Source organism: Trichoplusia ni, chromosome 5 (genome assembly GCF_003590095.1).
Source record: "Trichoplusia ni isolate ovarian cell line Hi5 chromosome 5, tn1, whole genome shotgun sequence".
NCBI lineage: Eukaryota > Metazoa > Arthropoda > Insecta > Lepidoptera > Noctuidae > Trichoplusia > Trichoplusia ni.
Window position 1 is genome coordinate 1,205,395 of NC_039482.1, and position 21,437 is coordinate 1,226,831.

The following is a 21,437-nucleotide window of genomic DNA, read 5'->3' on the forward strand; positions in this document are numbered from 1 at the left end:
GTTTTAAAGCTTTGCTCAAAAAGGCTGGGATGTTTCATTTCAGTCCGCTATGTGTGTGGCACCTGATTCTTTTTCTATGGTTCTTAAATACGCATTTTAAAATTGGAATTTTAAAGCAATCAGGAGGTCCATTTTATAAATTTGCAAATAAAATCAAATGAGAGACTTTGCTAGAGGTGTCAGTGGGAACACTGGGAACAAACATTTAAAATTCTATATACAAAAACTAGCTGACCTAGCAAACGTTGTTTTGACGAATGTTTTTTTTTTTAGCTGTATGTATTTTTTAATGCATACAGCTGCAATGAAAAAAATAATAATTTTATTTTGAGAAACCCTTGTCACTTAGGAATTTGATAAACAGATGTTGTTCTATTCTCAGACCTACCCGATATGTATACAAAATTTCATAAAAATCGCTCGAACCGTTTCGGAGGAGTACGGTAACTAACATCGTGACACGGGAATTTTATATATTAAAAAAAAAGATAGTACCTCGTTTCCTTCAAATTTAGAAACATATCTAGTATCTCCATGTCCCCGCGTGAGGTCTATTTCTAAGCTGTAAACCTTTAGGACCTTCCATTTATCAGAGAACGAGGACAAATCGATAACACCGGTTCAAGAGACTTCAGTTCTCAAGTCTATCGAAATGTTAAAGCATTTTAGGTTCAAGAGAACGATAGAAAGTAAATGTGTTTATGTTAGATGTAGTAGACAGCTTATGTATCAGCGAAAGTGGTGCAAAGGTCACGGTTACGTTGTCAATAAGCCGCCTTGCAGCGAGCAATTTGTCTTTTGGAAATACATTGGAGATGTAATACCTACACTAAATGCGTGGTTAACGATGTTTCTAGAAACGGGGAACGGATTGAAGTTTCATATAATTTACGATGAGGACAGAGTTTATCTTAGGGTCTTGCCTAAGAAAATTGACACGAATTAAAAGAATTTTGCTCTGTTTTGAAAAAAGAATTTTAACCGGCTTCCTATCTTTCGAAGAAACAAAACTAGTTGGAGATGTGTCAAAATGTGAAAATTTCAGAAAAATCTAAAACTGAGCACAACTGTGTGTCAGACAAACCTAAAAATGAATAGTCCGAAATCATTTCATCCCCGTAACCGAAACCAATATGAAATATTCATAAACCGATCTATAACCAACATTGCATCTATTCATCTAACATTCCTTGTTGGTTTCAAACAAAAGTCCGACTGTGAAGCCTGCATGTAGTTTGTTCACCTACGTCATTACTTAGTCACCTATGTAGGTGCCTTGTGTGTGGCTGTGACAGGTTCACTGTACACTTCCTACGTTTTATAGGCCTCATGCACTAGCTAGTATATTGTGTAATGTACAATGCATTCTGCTATTCCTATTACGGAATGAATACATTTATTATGTTAGTTCCTAGGGGCGTTTACGTATACTGCGCTAATAGAGTCATTATTTTATCGTTTTTATTTAAAATAGTGGAACCTTTTTGGTTCGATTTGATTTGATATGACAAGTATTTTTCTTGTTTATTATTTTCACCTGATTATCATTCAGTGTGATTTTCGAACCCGCTGCCTATGGCAAAACAGTCAACTTGACACTCCATCAATTGGGACAAAAATTTGCGGCGGTTTCCTCCCGTTACTGACCTAAACCACATTTCCATGCAGAATCGCTCGTGACCTACATTTCACATTAACTATTTAATTCGTATCAACAAATTTCAAGAGGATGATTTACTTTAATAACTTTGATGAGTACCCACTAGATGACATTTACAGCCGTTGTTGATATTAAAATTAATGACGTATGGTTTTGTAAATTTATTTAACCTAATTACATAGAAACAGTTGAGCGGATATGACGTCAACGTTTCCAGTTTGAACCTGAATTTTGTTGAGTATTTATTCAGTTTGATGTTGGTACTTGCAGATAAGAAGTTGAAATCAAAAGCTTGAGAGAAACAGGTATAATTAGAATAGATTTGAAAGAACGCCCCTGAAATCAATCAAACGACGTGATAGTCAAACACGAGACTCAGAAGTGCTTCTGTCCCAATTATAGTTACGTCGAGGCCCTTGAAACGCTATTCATCCCTCTGCACACCGCCGTAAGCCATCAACAAGACAATATCGACGTTAAGTGCTTTGCCAAATGTTTATCGGCTCTGTATCGGAAGATCCGAACATCTTCCTTTAATTCATTTAAAATGCTAACATTTTAATGTGATGTAAATTCAACATTTCAGCGATGTAGTTTAGCACTTAGTGCTTGAACTACAGAGTTTAAATATTAAATTATCCGATAATATGGAGCTCTGTGACACTGTCCATTACTAGTACACCCACACACGTTAGATCCCTCGTTTAGAAGCTTTTTTCATCGGATATTGAGCGTTGGAGAGACGCTATACAAACGCAAATTTAAAACCAAAAAGAAAAGCTAAAAACCTGTTACGTCACCAATATGCAATTTTTCAACACGTGTTGGATGCAAACCTCTATGTTAGTCAAATATGTACAAATGAACACGAGCAAGGGAAAAAATTCAGATATCAGAAGTACTCTTTGCTCGTTTTAAACACCAATCAAGGTAGATATCAGGCGCTATTAAATAATTAATTTAAAAAATCTGGGCTCATTTTGCTGAATAATAAATCGCTCCAATGTCGGATTTGCAATCCAGTAGTGTGTATTTTGTTAAAGTCCTTGTTTGCTTGCTCGCTTTTGCGCAAATTCTTTTTTTTTGTAATTCCGTTGCGGGTTTCGTGAAAATCAAATCCATTCCAGCTAGATACGAGTTCATTGCTTCTTCATAGGTTTTATTTTAATTTACAGCGAACCGTGTAGCAGGAACTGTAGATCAGCGTTTGCCAATCTCAGGCTCAGGGCTGTCACAGTTTTATTTTGAAACGAGAGCAATTTTTTTGCTTTATTTCAACAGTTCTTTTTCCGCAGTCACATGCCACTGAAAATGAACTGGATTTGCATGTGAATATTCAAACATCGTGTTCGGTTTTTAAATTTCATCTAGAGAAGATTTCAGAATTAGTTTAAACTTGGCCCCGAAATTAACTCGGTGGGGCGCCTCGGTTAATTGCCGGCGCGGCCCCGAGTAGAGACGTCTACATTCTCGCCCTCACTTCTCATATAATTTGCATCTTGATTTCTTTAGCTGATATCCATTTGCATATTTACTGTAGCTACAAATAACATTTACAGAGGAAAATACATTTTAGTAAACCGGAATATTTACCGGATTAGATTTTACACTCGCCATTCTTTGATTGTTCTTCTAACAATTTTGTTTTCAAATAGATGAACATTTTTATAGCAAAGCAAACATTCGCTAACAATGGGTATTTTATTATAGTTTCCGCAATCTTGATATAGTAAGATGGTGTTTTTGTTTTCGTTTGTCACTCATCCATTGATTTGCTTGATAACAATGAATAATAGAAATAAATGCGATTGTACTGAGGATTCCGTGTTAGCAAACACTACTAGTATAAAATAAATTTACTAATGCTACAATTCATGGTGGTCTTGCGGTTCTATGTATAGATTTGCTGATTGAAACCCTATGCGGTCAATTACCAATGGCACTTTTCCGAAGATTCATGTGCTTTCTTAATTATTCCAAGACACTACTAACAACTGGTGAAGGAAAACATCATGCGGAAACCTAGTTTCCAAATACTTGAATCTATAAGTATCAACTCGTCACGGCGTGATCAATGCACAAACCTAAATAGTTAACAACAGTACACATATTGTACTGATAACACGACGAGAATTGTAATGCATTCACAACAACTGTTCTCAATCATTCAGAAAGAAAATTGCAGAAAGCGGCAAATACTTCGAAATTCAATAAATATATATGATGAGCCGTGACAACCACTTCGACATCTTACCTATACTTAACCACTAGAGCTGCAGGCTAGAAGAGGCTAGAGGATAGAGCGAGCCACTTGAGGCCGGCGGCGAAAGATTTATGATTTTATTTTCCTTTTAAGAAATACTCTACAAACTCTACAAAGTCAATAGCTTCGTGCTATTATGTGATACTCAAACCACCATTTGATGTTTTATGTTAGTAGAGACAGTTGAAAATTCGAATTCGTAGGTTCGTAAACAACTGAAAAGCGTTGCTACACTCGCTAGAAAAATACCTTAAATTGAAAATTACACACGTATTCTGATTTATTGGATGAGTTTTTTTTAATTAAGAATTATAGAGTTACACCGTGAGATATAATAACTCTTAACAGTGGGCGTCATATTGTTGCCTTTGATATCATGAAAATGAGAATATTTTGAGTGGTACTTTGTGTTTTTGAGAGAGCCAGATCCATCACCATTTTTATATCGGCATTCGTTCACAAACGGTATAGCGACCATACAGCTGCAGTTTTCGTCTCAAACAAGAGGTCGCTTTTGATTGGATTTATAAATTAGTAATCGTCCCCCGCTACACTCACGTTAACGAGATTTCCCTCTCGATGTCTACTTCAATTGATGGATCTGCATCACATATTATCTGAACAAATGCAGCTGGCGGATTTCTATTTATTTCTAGTCTACAAAACAATAGCGCAGAACAAACATGATTTGGGATCGAAAATAATAAAAAGTAGGTAATATTTACAAATACTGATTGATTTTGTATTTTTTTGGTTGATTGCGGAATTGTAGATGAAAGGAAAATCAGTTTCTCCTTCTTTTCTCTTTTTTTGTTCAGATGTTAAAAGTAAATTGTATACCAATTTATTAAAACTTCACAAACAATGCTAGTTAGACAAGCTTCTATTATTTCTAGAAATCAGACTAGCTTTATTAAAAGTTTAAACAGCTCAAGATCCAAGACCAAATCAAGGTGATACACGTGTCTGAGGAGATCCAAGATCTTAGATTTCCTGAGAAGAAAACTTATATAAATTAGAGTTGTTCTGAAACTGACCCGGCGAAGAGCAGCCTGAAGAACAAACAAAACTTCAACTGTAACAAACAAATGAAGACCGGCCAATATTTCAGGATTTTCAGGATCAGTTACGGCTAAACTTGTTTAAGAGTTTAATGAAGCAAGCCGAGATATTGGATGATATTAAAAAGCGCTGAAAATGTTCATTTTAGGCGTGTAGAGTGCAACAAATAGTTTGAGAAACATCATGGTAACTGTACGTTCAGTTCGTAATTACTTTTTATGAGTTTGAAACGGAAATGTATGAAAAAGTCACGCGTGTTTCTGTTGCTGCAAATAAATTCACAGCTTGTATCGAGTGGATTTTAAAGGCGTGTTCATAACCTTTGAAAAGTTTACGACGAAATGAATTGTTTTCGTATACAATGAATTTACAGTTTTTCAGTCTTTTTTCAATTTTATGAAAATTTTAAATATATTTGTTTTAATCCTTTTTACATCACGTCTTTGTCATCAATTATAAACGGATGGTGTTTACAAAAAATAAGGGGATATTTATAATTAAACATGAGTAATTTTCGAGAACTACTACTAACTGCCACAATACCTTTCTTAAATTTTACTGTTGCTTATGTGAGAGCGAGACAAAGTATTAGAGTGTCGTCTCTTTCCCTCACTCAATTTAAGATAAAGAGCGACATTTTCTCAGAATACCCACAAAGTTAAACTTCCAGATACTCGTTCAACCACTTGCATACGATCCACGATCCGTTTCCAATATTTTAAAGTATATACTCTTTGCGATAAACCAACCTCATACAGCTAAACAAGTGAAGGCCTTAAAACTTCCGCAAATTGGAAACCTCACTGCAGTTGATAATACAGCAACGGTTTTGAATAATTCATGAACACTGGCTTGTTTAATTTCAGTGGCGTTAAAAATGGTACCACGGTAAGGGAATGCTTTGATAACAATACGAACACCGAAGTCTTTTAAGTGACGTTTCCGAAAAACAGGAAAGAAAACAAAAAGGTTTGCAAATAAGTTTTCAAATTAAAACTCGTTATTCTATACTAGCTGTTGCCCGCGACTTCGTCCGCGTGGTTAGAAGATATAAGTTAGGAATTTTTGAACGGAAGCCCTCTTCCATTGTATGTATTCTCCTATTACTTGCAGCGTGATGTTATATAGCCTAAAACCTTCCTCGACGAATGGTCTATTGAACACAAAAAGAATTTGAACCAGTAATTCCTGAGATTAGCGCGTTCAAACAAACAAAATGTTCAGCTTTATAATATTAGTATAGATTACGTTTTAGTTTAGAACGAAACAGTTTTTCTGTTTTTGGGAACATTTCAATATTTTTTAGATGGCAAAAAGTGATTGGCAATTTTACGCGAAACCCAAGTTGATAAGCGAACGAGATATCTGTATGTTAGGCAGGCATGTCTATTGTCTAGTCACGTGTTTTACTCATAGGTGTGATATAATGTTGAAGAAGTTTTTAGTCTTTTTATTTCTGTGCGATAATATTTAATTAGAATAGAGAATCGTGGAAGGATTTGGAGGAGGCCTTTGCCCAGAAGTGGGACAAAGTAGGCTAGAGAAAAAAAATATCTGTGCTGTCCCAGATTTTGACAAATTAAATGCTTTATAAGAACACTGAAAAAGTTTTTATTAAGACGTTTTGCCTGACTAATTCTATAAAGCGAGTATTGTCCCAGTGCCGGGCAAATACCTGTTTAATTTTTCTCGTAAATATATAATTTTCAGTATTAAAAATATAAATGATTTATTAAACAATTACAATATCGAATAGAGGGTAATGCTGTCTCAGACGCCATAATTAAATACTCTGACAGCGATGAGCTCGTAATCGGCTTCGCGTTCGTCGGTTACAAGAAGTCACAAATTAATAAGACCTGGATGCCTGCACCCTTATTAAGGCCACGAGGGGTCAACCAATTTATGCTTTTTCAATACTTGTAAAATTCCATTGAGTGAAAATAATAAATGGTAACGATTTTCGTCCGGTATTGTTAAGTAGTTTATACTAACAGACGTCACAAATCAGACATCACCTGCACTTTCAAAACGATGAGGGGTGGTAGGTTGTCTAGGAATGTAAAAGTATTTAAGAATAATTATATATATTTAATAATTATCTCGTCATAAATAAATTATTATGAAGACTTTCAAAAGGTATAAAAAAACAGGATGGCTGCTTTAAAAAAAATGTCTCGGTATTAATTTTGATAAAGGTATAGGAAAGGAAAAAAAGAAAAAAGTACCGTAGATAAATTATAGATAGGTATTCTTTCCTAGAGTCTTGTACGGGCCAACGAACGGCGAACCTCCTGCAGTACTCTAAAACAATACTGCAACATTCTGTACGGTAACTCTATACGAAAACCACAAGCTGTTCTTGTACAGACAAATCGGAACCGATGTTCGAGCCTCCACGTTTATCAGTTCCGGGAGCTTGAATGCTTTGAAACCAGCCGAAATATTGGACCCTTGTGAGGGCATTATACTCGCTTTGTTTCGGTACTTGAAAAGGTAACAAACTCGGTGCATAGTTTTGTCTGAAACACGAGTTAAAAATAAAAACGCGACTGAGACCATTGTTAGACAACAATAAACATTATCAAGTCAATATGTGACAGAAATATTAGTATTAGTAAACGACTTATATGTTTTAGTAGTAAATCTGTTTTTTACTGATGGTGTTGTATAGGTATTGGTGTTGTTAGCCATCACCGCAAATGCCAAAATCAGAAATACACACAGGGCTGCTGTTTCAATCATCTGTCATAGATGTTAGAGGCCACTGATGTTGAAATTTGGTTTTATACCTAAACCTATTTAGTACAGTAATTGAAATCCAATTCTTTTGCTATTGTGTAAGCCTCAACTACGATATAACTTCGGTTTGTGAAACCTTGAAGATTTGCATTTACTCTTGAATACAGCTGGAAAGTGAAACACAGGGATATATTATTCAAGTTGTCCCCATGTTATTCAGACACCGAAGTTAAAGCGATTCACTCTTCAAACTTGAAAAGCTTAGTTGCTATCTGTATAGACCACAGCATCCTCAGAACTTAACCGGAGACACTCGTATTTAAACAAGTTTTAGAAATAAATATGCTCAGAATTTTTAAGCACGGAATTTTATTTTATAGAAAGAAATTTTTGAAAAGGCACTAATCTTTTCTGAAAATTGTTTTCAACTTCTGTGAAAACATTAAGACTTTAATTTAAATCAGTTTCTGTAATAAACACGGTCTGTGGAAACCGTAAAGTGTTACTTATATTTTTTTTAGAGTTTTTACCAAGACTCTTAGGTACATTGCAGGAATTTTTGTGTTTAGTGGATAAATAGAACACTAAGAAAGAAGTTAAAAAAAGATCCTGGTGACGTGACAGTGTGGCAAAATGTAGCTGGAAGTGACGTCAGGAGAAATATCTATTTCCCTTATCTTGTCAATTACTGTTAGTAGCATAAGAAAAGTAAAATATATCCAATTATTTACCAATCTGCCAGACACATTTAACAAAAAATTTAAACTGCCTTTTTTGTTATAAATTTGTGCTCATGCACATTTTATTTCCCGCCATAATGTCATTATAAAGCATTCAGAAACGCGATAGTATTCACAACAGCTGTCGAAACATCAATGATAATTCTGTTATCCAAATATACGCAATCCACGGTCAGTATTTTTTGAACGGCAAAATTTGAGATATTTACATATTTATAACCGAGTTCGGCATCGGAATACACTGCTAATTTCAAACAAGGGTTTTTGCCGGTCTGCCTTCAGCAGCGAAATGAAAACGTATTTCTGTGGAGATCCACGAATGCATTGAGGGTGTATTAATTGCTTCTGACTAAATGTAATTTCCTGCATTCAGTTATTGGATGAGCTTTCAAACGGGACGGAACGTTTAATTGTTTCATATTTTATTTTCATTAATAAAGTTCCAACTGTTTGTTCAGCTATCATCCAATCAATTAGCGTCCTATATATTGCTTATCAAGTTTATATCCTGTCTAATTAAGTTGCGATATTAGATACTTACTTAGATCATTAGGCATCTATGAGAAATTAATAGATTTGAACGGATTTCACTTGCGGTTTAGCATGAATGCCTGTCAATATCAAATAACCTTTGACCAGTCACCATGCTCATCGTAATTGCAATTACGAACTAATCACTGCACGGAGTCCAGAGGATAGATGTACTTATTAACTACTGGAGTTAAGTGACCTGTGTAGTTACTAATGAGTAGTCGATTTAGTTGCCTTGCTCGGACATCTGCACGAACGCGACCACCTATTAATTTAGATATCCTTATGCATGGATGTCTTAATGCAGTGTCTTTATTTTACATAATGCTGGTGATAAACTATAGTATATCTTGAAGAATATTTTTTCAACATTTGTGTGATACCTTGGAACCATTTTCGGTGAAATTGCTCACAATAATTTTGTTGAAATAGCGAATCTCCGGAATGACCCACGCTTGCGCAAAAAGCTCAACAATTGGTTAGGTTTGTGAAATGGTAAGATACTGGGGAATTTCCGTGAGCGGCTCTTTGTTCTGCTACAAGTAGACGTTTTAGTGCAACATCACTATTCCGTTGCAATAGTGTTATGTTATCGTAATAAAGCCAGCAAAACAATAGCTATTCTCACACATTTCGACATTTCATACACGGATTCCATGGTGAGGTTAGAGTTCACGGAATTCAAATATCGAATATCCAAACGCTCCGACCAGAAACAAATATCTGTGGATTAGGCAAATATTTGTTCTGCCCAGCGATCACCCGCAATCAACGTGCCGATCGGGCCGTCACGATCAATTTATGCAGTTTAGAACAAAGATGCGTTGTCTCGTGAAACAAAAGTAATCGATTTTCGATTGTTTATTAGTTTTAGCCGGGTCCGCGGATGACGCGTCTAATCGATGCTACGGTGCTACTAAACTCAAAGTTTCCTGACTTTTATGTGTTTATTGGTTCACGAGTATGAGTGAAAGTTAAGCACCCATTCAGGTAGATTGCATGCGCCAAGTTTTTAAAATATCGGCAATACTCCATTGCAATAGTTTACGAGGTTTATCACTTGAAAATGATGTTATAGTTTATAAAAATTGACGATTAAATTTTAAATTTTCAACGATTCTGATAGAAGGTAAAATAATTCAAATAAAGAATTTCATTAACGTTGTCTGAAGTACAATAGTTAAATAGGAATAAGACCTCTGTTAGCAAGCAGTGAAGCGAAAACAAAAAACACGGACACTAGAAAATAAAATAAAAAATATCTCGCAGCAAAGTAATATTAAAACAGATACCAAAGCCTATTGCATGCGGCGGAGGAGTAAGTTAACAGCATGGAAATAAGTCTTTGAAGTCAACGCTACGAATGATTGCACACATTAAAATCACGATCGTATTGAAATGTTATTTAAAGGAAATGTCTTGGTAGCGCTGGGAACTTGGAAATATTTTATATTGCTGCACCTTCGCTTCAAAGGTTGCTATTGTCAGGGAGTCTTTCACTCGAATAGAAGCGATGCAAACAGACCGTGCACTTGTGAAGGTTCATGCGCTCGAATAACAAAGATGTAACTTATCTTTAGGGACGCCGCAACTAACACTCAAGCGAATACTTTTCAAACGTGTCGTGTTTATACATTTTCTCCTATAGCAGATTCCTTCTTGTTAAACGTTTTCTCATTTTTGAATTATCGTTTTCACGAAAATCATCACACTTAAAAGAAAATATATCGTGAAATAACTAAAGAGTTTTTATTTAATTTTGTAATGAAAATTTATTTTTCCAAAACCGCAACAATTGGGCCTATAAAATATCAATGCTCTTTCATTAAAGCTATTTTAAACATTAAAGAACATTTAATTAAAATGTCAGTCATATCTGCGGTAAACAGCGGAGTTTACACGTGAACAGGTTAAAATATTAAAATTTTTTCAGTAATTATTTCACAGAAAATATTTTGTAAGGAGAAAATGTTGCTAGGCCTCAAACAATTTTCCTTCATACATTATTTGTTCTACATGACCGGTACCTTTTTGATGTCGTTTAAAACCATCTAAAATAAGCAATCGGAAAGATTCCAATTTATTACAGTAAAAGATACATGCTACTTACACCGACTACAGTTAGTCTGATTCTGGATAGAACATGAAGAGAAATAAAAACCTTTCAAATGTGAGCTTGACTCTAGACACTCAGGGTTCCAGTACAAAGGAGAAAAAAATAAATTAAAAAAAATATAATACAATTTTTAAATAATTCCGGAAGAAATCAATTAAAAATGTTTGAAGATTTGTTTGTAAACTATCTATTGACAAAATCAAAAATATTTAAATCCGGATGCCGATATTTACTGGCGCCACGGACTGCCGTTGCATTGTCGTCCAGTTACCTCCTAGTAACGCCTAAAGAAGTTTTACCTCAATAAAGGCTAAAAAAATATTTAACATACCTACCTATTTAATTCTGTTTTTGCGCCTTTATTTATTCATCTGCAGAGATGAATAAATAAAGTAACTGCAGAGTTACTCCAAACGCAGTCTATAACTTCTTTCATTAGACTCATAGGATATTTCGGCAATAAAAACATTAGGTAGACTTATAGAATATATTCGCCCTAAACAACTGCGTAGTACCGCTATTTGTTTTCGGACATTGTCAGTGTTGTGGATATCCATACACTCAACTTTCGTACAACACTTGAGCGTGACCTTTCGAAAATGTCAAGTGCACGCTACTCGCGACTGGTCTATGGTATATATCATCTAAATCCGTATTATCGTAGATGGAAAATTTCAGACTGACCGTTTTTACTTTTGGTGATTAACAGATAATTTAGTTTCAGATACCTACATCGTGTTAAATATGTTAGAAAAGGAAAATTAAGTACTATGGCTAAACAACTCAGTATATTTTCAGATATTGTCTTCACAACTTTGAACGGGTAGCAAGTTTTAAATGTTACTCTTTTCAAGTTTTATTAAAATCGATCCTTTTTTGTCAATAGCATTGTCAACGGTTTGAAAGCTACCCTGAAAATTTCAGCCTAATAGCTTATCGGGAAGTGCCTCAAAATTGAGTTGCAAAAATCCAACCGGAACGACAAATAAACAAACAAGAAAAGTTAGTGTATAAAAACGTGGGAAAATACAAAAATTCTTGTCCTATATTTTATCTAGGTACCTGACATATATTTTAAAATAAATGTTATCCCTATTTGCGCTAACTTCAAAGCCGAGGCTGGATAATCTACTTTCACTTCTATCGGTCTAGAGCGGTACTTAAGGCTAAGTGTAAGCCGTGCTCCGTTTGACCGGTAATAAAATTAAACCCGAGTGTTCCTTATACCCCGGTAAAGAGGAAACTGCATTAAATATATTTAAAAAACCAGGTCGTCGCCGTTGGCCTGCCGTTAGGTGACCATTATATTACCGCGATAACGAAATATATCCATACCGAAGTAACACGCATAAAACTGCAAAAAGGCTGTCGGGTAATAAATGTACAGGAAAACTGCAGTTAAAAGTATAAATCGTAGTTTGACATCGCAAAGTATCTCAAAAGAGCTCTTATTATTTCATAAACAACAGAAATACATCGAAATAAATATTATAATTAATTTTCCTTTTGCTTTCATATTATTGAGGTACCTGCTGTGCGGCGTTTGCAAGCCCATTCAAAATGCGGAACGTATCAAAGAGTGAAGTGGGTGATTCAATAAATTTACACGCATTGGTTCTGTACCTTAATTAATTACATCATTACCAGGAAAATATACTTATTCAGTGACATTATTGATGTACCATTAAACATTTTTATGTTTTGTTCATCTTCCAATGTAGGTCGATTTCAACCGTGTTGCCTTCGATGTAAAATATTTTTCGCATCTATTTCCAGAGAGGAAAGAGATGTTAAAAAGCAGAAAAAAACCTGTTTTGAATTTTATATAATCTCTAGAAAAATCTGTTACTTTTAGAAGGCTGCGACTGCGACGAACTTCTTTATGCAGCGTCCAAAATAAACAACATTTAAAAATAAACATTTTGCGGTTAGAAGCGACTGCCTAATTAGCGAGGGATGGTCGTCGGCTATTCACATTGCTTCACTTGTAGTAAGGATACAAATTAGTGTTGCCAACAAAATATTTATGCAATGGTACGGAAACTTTTGTGAGTGATTCCAGTCGACTACCTAACCTATTTTTACTTAATTGATGTACGAAAATACCCTCTCACAAGTCTTTACTTGCTCATATTTTTTTGTGAATTCCTTGTTGCTACGCTATTGAAGATTTCTGTAACAAAGGGCAACGAACTAATCTCACGGGTTAGATATTTCTAAGGAATAACGTAAATATTTTATGGCAATAAATGTTCATTAATATTAATGTAAAGACGGGAACTGCTTTTATGAATCAGGACAGTGTATGATTAAAGTCAGAGATCGCCTCGTTCTAAATTAAATTATTACGAGCCACCCTTGTTTGCTATTTCTCATTTATTTCTTTTTGAGCGCAAAGAGTTTTATCATAATTACTTTTAATAGATGTCATCAGATAAAATGAACGTAACCACTGATGTCCTTAAAGATCTATCAATTGTTACGTACAGTTTCAAAGATATCAAATAATTTAAGTATTGAAGAGATATTGAAGCTTTTGAGATTCTTCGATCTTCGATCTCGAGTATGCATGTCCCGATAGAAGACACTTTATCACTTATGTATACCTTTAGCCGTGCGGGAAGAGGGTCTTACCGCTACCTCTTATGGTTAGATCGTTGCATTTGTGGTATCGAGACTACACTATATAATAATATAATATTCCACAACTTTCACATTACGCCTTCTAGTTGAAAACCAAGGATAGATTGTATTATGAGTGGTCAACTGATAGACAGACATACAAACACAGATCAAATTATCGCGCTCATCACACAAATATTTGTTCTTTGTGGGAATCGAATCTACGACCTCAAGTATATAACAGTCAGGGCATCTATCCCTAGACCATCAGGCCATTATACGGCGTAGATCGGCATCTCCACAGCGTCAACAGTCGCACTTTAAGAGGCTGTGTACGGCCACGAGGCAGAATATCGGGCAATACGTCTCGTGTGCATATATTGGCGGCATACCTTTGATGTCTTATAGGAGCGGAGAAATCGTCTTCCTCTCAAAGGCTCTGTGGGCGGATAGACAAGTTTTATTGTTTCGTTCACCGAGATATGAATGTTTCCTTTAAATATCGCCGTGAAATAAACCTGGGTGAACTGCTATAAAGGATAATAAAACCGTATTTCAATCTTTTAGTAGAAATCTTATTCTTGGTTTTTATGGATCTTGGTGTTCCACGAAAATAGAAATACAATAATGTTTTACTTTAACTGGAATAGCAATGTGGTGCTTTTATGTGTATTGGGTGTTAAGTTTTCAGAATATTTTCTCTGATAGAAATGTGATTATTAATTGTTAAATGTATGTGATATGGTAGATAGCGTAGGTAGACAAAACTTTTATGCTAAAACGATAAAAAATGATCGTTCGAACTTACTCAATCTTTAGAGACGGTTCGTCCAAAAAAAAAATCAGTAAAATACTTTTAATATATTAAACAATTGATGCACGGCGTTTGAAGATCTAAAACATTACGGTAGGTCCACACGATAGCATCTTTCCATTGAATATTGTCTGCGCTACAAATCGGCACTTTAAGTTTGTACAAACATTTGTACAAAATTTAAGTCTGTATCGTGTAGACTCACCATTATACATTAGGCGTCTGCCCCCATTGTTTGGAATACCAAAGCTAAATGGTGGTGGCACAGATCGATCGCCGAACGGTTAGGCGTTCAGTTTAAGCCTTGAATGGATAACGGCTGTTTGCACACGAAGCCATTTCCGTGATTGTGAATATCTAAAGCGAGTGACGTGAACATCGAAGCTAAAAATATGACTGTCGGAGACCAAGGGACGTTGCGGGCACTAGTTGATCTGATTTAACACCGATTTAAAATGGATAGGGGATTTCAAAGAGCGATATTTAACATCCAACTGTATATTTTTCATTTTTCCCATTGGACACTTCAATAGTGTACAAGGCGTTTTTAGAATTAAAAGGGTTTTTGTGACAAATCGTGTAGTTATTTTTGTAAAATCCCGGATCAAAAAATAGAAAATTTAAGTAGGATTGAAAAAGACGTTTCTTTGATCGAAAATGAAAGTTGATGTGATTATTGCTGTTTTTCAAACCCCAGCTGTTTGCTAATAACCCCGTTTTACTGTAAAACTCGTTTATTTATAACATTCAACGTTTTACTCAAAGGGATTTTCGATCAAAGCCATTAAAAGTGGTTGGAATGACCTTTAAAAACCGATAAAAGTTGAAAGCGTAAGAATATGTAAAAACTTTAAAGTTCCTACCATTTACCGTGGGTTGCTAACCTAACTTTTAGTAAATTGAAAAGCCAACGCGTTTACAAACTTTTTCGTTCATCTAAATAAAAGCTGCTGCGGTTTCAATGTACAATGCCTGCCTAGCCTTTTCCCAAATTATGTATGTTCTCGCCGACTTTCAATCGTAGTATTACATCCAATATACTTATAGCGACTGTAAATATGTACGGGCACCTACCATATCCCATCTCATGTCTAACATAATATAGAACATCTGTCCCATACTCCTATAATCTTACTACAAAACTGGGAAACAAATTCAAAGGCATACTCAAAGATTTTGAAGACCATCGTGGTTTTAATCTGTATGCTCGAGGCGATCAATTAAAAGCACGCCCTTGTGCCCCACTTACAATTTGCAATAGAGTGCTCATCTGCACACAATGCGAAGCGAACGTCTAGCAATAAAATCGGCTCTGTAAGCCATTCACGTGCACACCAAATAAAGAATTGAAGTCAACCTGACCGAAATCGGTCTCGGAGTATTGTTGTAGGAAAGAAGTTTGTTGTAGGCCCCCAGACTTCTAAAGCCACTTTAACTAGATACTTATAGAAAATTATGTTACAGAAATGGAATACAGCTATGAAGAGGAAGAGGCGAGTGACGTTGAGCCAGACTTGCGGCCGGTAGCGCGAAGGACAGCCAAGCACATCGCGGCCGGCGAAGAGCGACCCCGTATCAACTCAAGCCAGCAGACAACTCCTACCGATGGTGAGGACCCTTATATAAACGATACGGGAAATATCGTGCCGGATGAAATACATTGCGGAGCCACGAAACTCTGTTATCAGAAGTGATTAATCATCGCCGGCTATGTATCGTAATTTGCGCGATATTTCTCTTAACGCCTATGCTTTAATATTTCTATTAGTATCATGGAACATAGATAGAGTATTAGTAGCAGAAGTAGTATGTAGTATTACAACTAGTGTAGCCAAAATTACCACAATTGTTGAAACTTGTCGAAAAATATTAAAAATTGTACGTTGCGTTTAGTTTTCAAATGCAAAAAAACAAGATAGAAATAAGAATTTGTCTTGTGGTTATTAGAGTTCCGTACAAAATATTAAAAACGGTATCCCTGCATACAAAAGGATATTGGTGATTTTTTCCTATTCTATTTAAGCCTTGTAGTCACTTCTAGGTCTGGAGCCAAACTTTTATTATTAATTACAGGATTATTTAAATCTGTTATTTACACGTTCTATCGTCTTCATCGAATAGTGAGATCTCACGCAGCCTGTGTTAATTCCCTTCTGCTTGTTTCATGATTATTATAAATGATTTAATATCACCTTTTAAAGCAAGACTGTCGCCGATGATAAGAGTGAAGCTGCTCAATCTGTTTAACTGAAGAATCTTTGAACAACGCGTGTCCGAGTAAGCAAAGAATAAAAAAAAGAGTAACAATTTAGTTTTAAATCCCAAACCGAAATGAAAAAAAAAACGAAAACAACTTAGTTCTTTATTTGGCAGGTCAGTCGAGTTTCAACTTTTTAATTGTCTACTTTATTCCATGGATAGGCATTTAATAATAAATTATTCAGAGGATTTACGCAATGGAATGTCGATTCGAACATTTCCATCACGATATGAATCCTCGCTCAAAACTGCATAAAGAACTCGCGAGAATACATTTTCGAATTACTGACGGGTTAAAAAATTTACCTAAATCTTTTGTACATTGCTACGTTTTACCCATTACACGGGATAGGGTAAAAACCTGATTGAATATTGTGACCGAGGTATAATTACAAAAGTTAATAGGAAATTGCACCAGATGGTTGATGAAAATCGATCAATATTTTGTTGACACGCAAGTTAATTAGCTCCGGTAAGAATGCTTAATTAAAAAGATTTTTAGCCGATAATTCAGGATTATTTTCTGTACCCATTTAAAAATAATGTTTTGCATACCTTTATACGTTGGAAGTTTTAGATACGGATTTCGTTTGTTTTTACCACTCACGAGTGCCGTCGAAAAGTACTCTCGTCACACAAAAACCTTTCAGCAACTGTATTGGCTTTGTCAAATAACTGCATTTCACTGATTGTGAGTTTGCTCTGGACTAACTGACGAGGCGCACCTCGTCAATAGAATGTAATTATGAAGTGACTTTTCAACTCGACGAAATGGATAAATAACTTTTCATTGGTCGAGCAATTATTAAAAAAGAAATATTTTCGATAAATCCAACGAAATTACTTTTCAGCTTTTAAATTAAATCTTTAAATAAAGTCTTTGAGAAATGATGTCCGTAATTTGTCGTTTTTCATATACGAATTCGATAACAGATTGTAAAAACGACACTTAATGTTCCTCAGAAAAATCAGTTTTTATGGACATTTTGATTGCTTAAACTTCTAAAGTAAAGTAGTAAAATAGCCCCACAAAACTGCATTTATGTACGAAATAATATTATCAAAAGTTCTGCACTCGATACCGATATGTCAAAACTAGTTTTACACTTGTTGTAAAATTGGAACGGAAAAGTTGGTTCGCTTTTTAATGGATCACTTGTTTGCATTTCGATCTTAAGTTCAAGCATTCCGTTCCAACGTGTTTTTCATATATTGGTTAATGCTTTCACTTTAACAAAGATGTCGAACTAGACTGAGTTTAGATATACATATGGTCTAATTAAAAGCCTTTGCTTTTAAAAAGTAGATAAAACAATTAAATAGCAAGATATTATGAGTAATAGCTTAACTTATACGAGCTGATTCGGAAATCTTCAATCTACTATTCTAAACCATCCAGAGCGCAACCTAAACGTATATAAAAAACAGTTTGATCGTTTAACAGAAATTCAGTGATAAAAGTCCTTCTAATAAAATATCAAATGCTATATATAATCAAACGGGTAACGGCATGAGTCTGTACATATGTACTGTCCTACGTTAATGGAGCCATGACTATAGTCCTAGCATTTGGCTTACAATAACAAGCTGCATCGCTCACTGAAGTATATTATTTTGAACAATGTGTGTCTAAATGTCGAATACAGAACATACTGGTATTCAAATTCAACTAACTATAGTGTAGTGAGATTCAATCTGTCACGTATCAATATCAACGTGCCAGAGTTTAGCAGGATATGTAACTGCCCGCGGCAGTCTGTTGTTGGCAGTAACATCATGCAACCTGCCAGTAAATTTTAACATTAACATGAAATAGACAGAATATGTTAATAATGAAATAATTATTTTATCACTAATTCATTTTGTATGGAATTATTTCATATCTATTTTTGATTCTTTGTAGTCTCAGTAGCTTCCAAATCAAGCCAACGCTAGTATCTTGTCCGAGAAATTTTAGGAGTGCAAGTTCAAATTGTAATCAAGGGTCCGTGTCACGATGTTAGTTACCGTACTCTTCCGAAACGGCTTTACCGATTTTTACCAAATTTTGTATGCGTATTCTGTAGGTATGAGAATGGACTTACATCTATTTTTCATACCCCCCCCCCCCCTAAGTAATAAGGATTGCTCACAATAAAATTATTTTTTTATTTTTTATAATGTGGAATTAAAAAATACATACAACAAGAAAAAAAAATATTCGGCGAAACAACGTTTGCTGGGTCAGCTAATAATTAAAATAAAAAAATACTGAAGCCGTAAGTTGCCGGTGGCAAAATTTTATACCTAAATACCTTCAAGAGTAAATTGTTAGCAATTTTAAATCCAACGGTTGCATATCACAGAAGAGAGGGTTGTTAAGTTTCCGATTGAATTGTAATAAAAATACAAAAGTTCAATATATTTCGTGTATATTGTAGCGGCACTCGACGAACACTATTTGCGGCCCCTAATGCGGTTCGATATTAATGAATTGGTTTGTCTGTTTACACTGCACTTAGTCTGTATTTGACACCTTCATCAAGAACCGAATGCAATCAAATTCAGTTTTGCAGTTGAATTATACAGACCGGTAAAACAGGTAAACGAGTGAACGTCGGGCGAATTTGGATGACGTATGTTGATCTGCCAACACTTTTATTTAGAAATGTTCTACTTAAAAAAGTTGTTATTCGATTATTATTTGTTTGCTTTTGGCAATTTGCGGACTAGTCAATCTTCGCTTTACTATCGGTAAAACTGTTTTTCTATATTTTAATTATTACTGTTTGTAAATCGTGAATTTTACCGATCTATAAATACATTTCGTGTTAAAATGTTACCAAATAAAATTGATGGGAAATTTATTGCAATAAAAATCTAAGAGCCACTGAAACAGTCGAGAATGTTTGTCACGAACATTACGTGTACTTTGGAACCGTTTGAAGCTCTTTTAAGGATCCTTCAATATAAACTATCAAACGATTGCAAAATGTCCCACACAATAAAAATATAGGAAAGTTTTCCAACCCTTTCACAATTGATATAAAAGATTGGTTTATCTAAGGAGTTTTCAATTTCTTAGATAAATTGAAAACTTCTTACTTTTATTACTTTTATTATGTAATAAACATTATAAATGGAACTACAAAGATCTGTTGTGTTCCTTTTCCCGCAGCTATAGCAAGCAGCACTTTACAATGAGCAATCTAAGTGTAGTCTTTTTTAAGTCTAGTTAGAGTAAATTTATTGAGATTTTGCTTAAAAAAGTTTTCATTCGGATATACCACATCGTGAATATTGAATTCGCTGTAGAGAGTCAAGTTGGCGTTTAATGTAATAGAGTCAACAAAAGCTACATACAATATATTTGTATGAAACATTTTTCATCGTCTTATAGCCTGAGTATCGATTTGACAACTAGTTTGTCCATAGGTACTAATTATTAGTAATTTGCGGGTGTCGGCCGTTTCTTTAAGATCAATACTTCAGTAGAATGTACGTGACTTGAGAACAATTGTTGAACGACAAGAAAATGGAAGGTCATTAGAAAATAGGATCAACAATTGTTGGCATTATGTCAGAAATAATATTTTAAAAAGAAAATTTAATAGCACTTGAGTCATCTAGATATTATTTGTTTTAATTATTGAAGTGGAAGGATGTTTCAAGTACACAATATTAGTTGCCTTTAAGACACTTGATTTTGAAAAACTAAGACGTATTTATTTCTGGAATCAGCGATAGTGATTATTGGTTGTTTTTACAAAGATAAGGTTAAATACTAGTTGATAAGTGAACCGTAATTATTACTCTTTCTTAGATCAACGGATTCTAGATAATGAATATTTAAAGAGTTTTTAATAACCAAATTATGAAGACGTTTTCAACTTTGCTTTCGCTTCGTTAAGTTGCAAAATTGATAACAGACAAAGGACAGTTGAGATTCCAAATTAAACTTTCTAACTTTTGAGAAATGTACTAAGTCCAGTACATAATATATTAGAGACACCAAGCACCAATACCAGATTCTCGTGACTAGTAATATTCATTTTATATTTCCAAGAAGTCATATATTCTATTTTTAAGTTTCCTGACGTCCTAAACTGGTTTTTATTTAATCGAAAATCAAAATGAATGCCTTATTCTTGTTTTGTGAGTCCGAATGGCTACAATCCCAGATCGATTTCGTAAGCCGCACCTACCGCAAGCTTTGGCTAAGTAAACCTACTTGCCGAATTACGGAACCCGACGCTCTTCGCACACAACAGTGGCTTAGAGAAAATCAATATAGAAAAAGACTGGGCATAAATTAAGAGACAAACAATCCTCTTTGCAAGTGACTTTAACTGTTTTTTATATAGTCTTTATCCAATGATTTTTAGAATGGAAAAAAGGTACATAACAAATGTATCGACTTCCTAATGTGACGTATTCAAAGTATTCCTACATCATGGGAAGTTCATTCGTTGAATTAATTGACTTTCATTAACAGTACAGTTCTATGAACGGAATGTCTTAGCACGGAATAAACATAAAACCTGTACAACTTTTGCTTTAAAGAAAATAAAATCCGTGTGAAAACTAGCTCCAGTACGCTCAAAGGGAAAGGGCGTTAAAATAAATTAAATTATAATTTCTCGTACCGT

At 34.7% G+C, this 21,437-nt stretch overlaps 1 protein-coding gene across 1 annotated transcript in view; it reads left to right on the forward strand.

The window, feature by feature from the left end:
* The window catches only part of LOC113493970, a 112,170-nt gene that overhangs the window by 14,941 nt on the left and 75,792 nt on the right, over nucleotides 1-21,437 (forward strand). Inside the window, exon 2 of the mRNA XM_026872032.1 lies at nucleotides 16,015-16,158. Coding sequence (XP_026727833.1) covers nucleotides 16,015-16,158 — 144 coding nt within the window. The remainder of the gene's footprint in view (nucleotides 1-16,014; nucleotides 16,159-21,437) is intronic.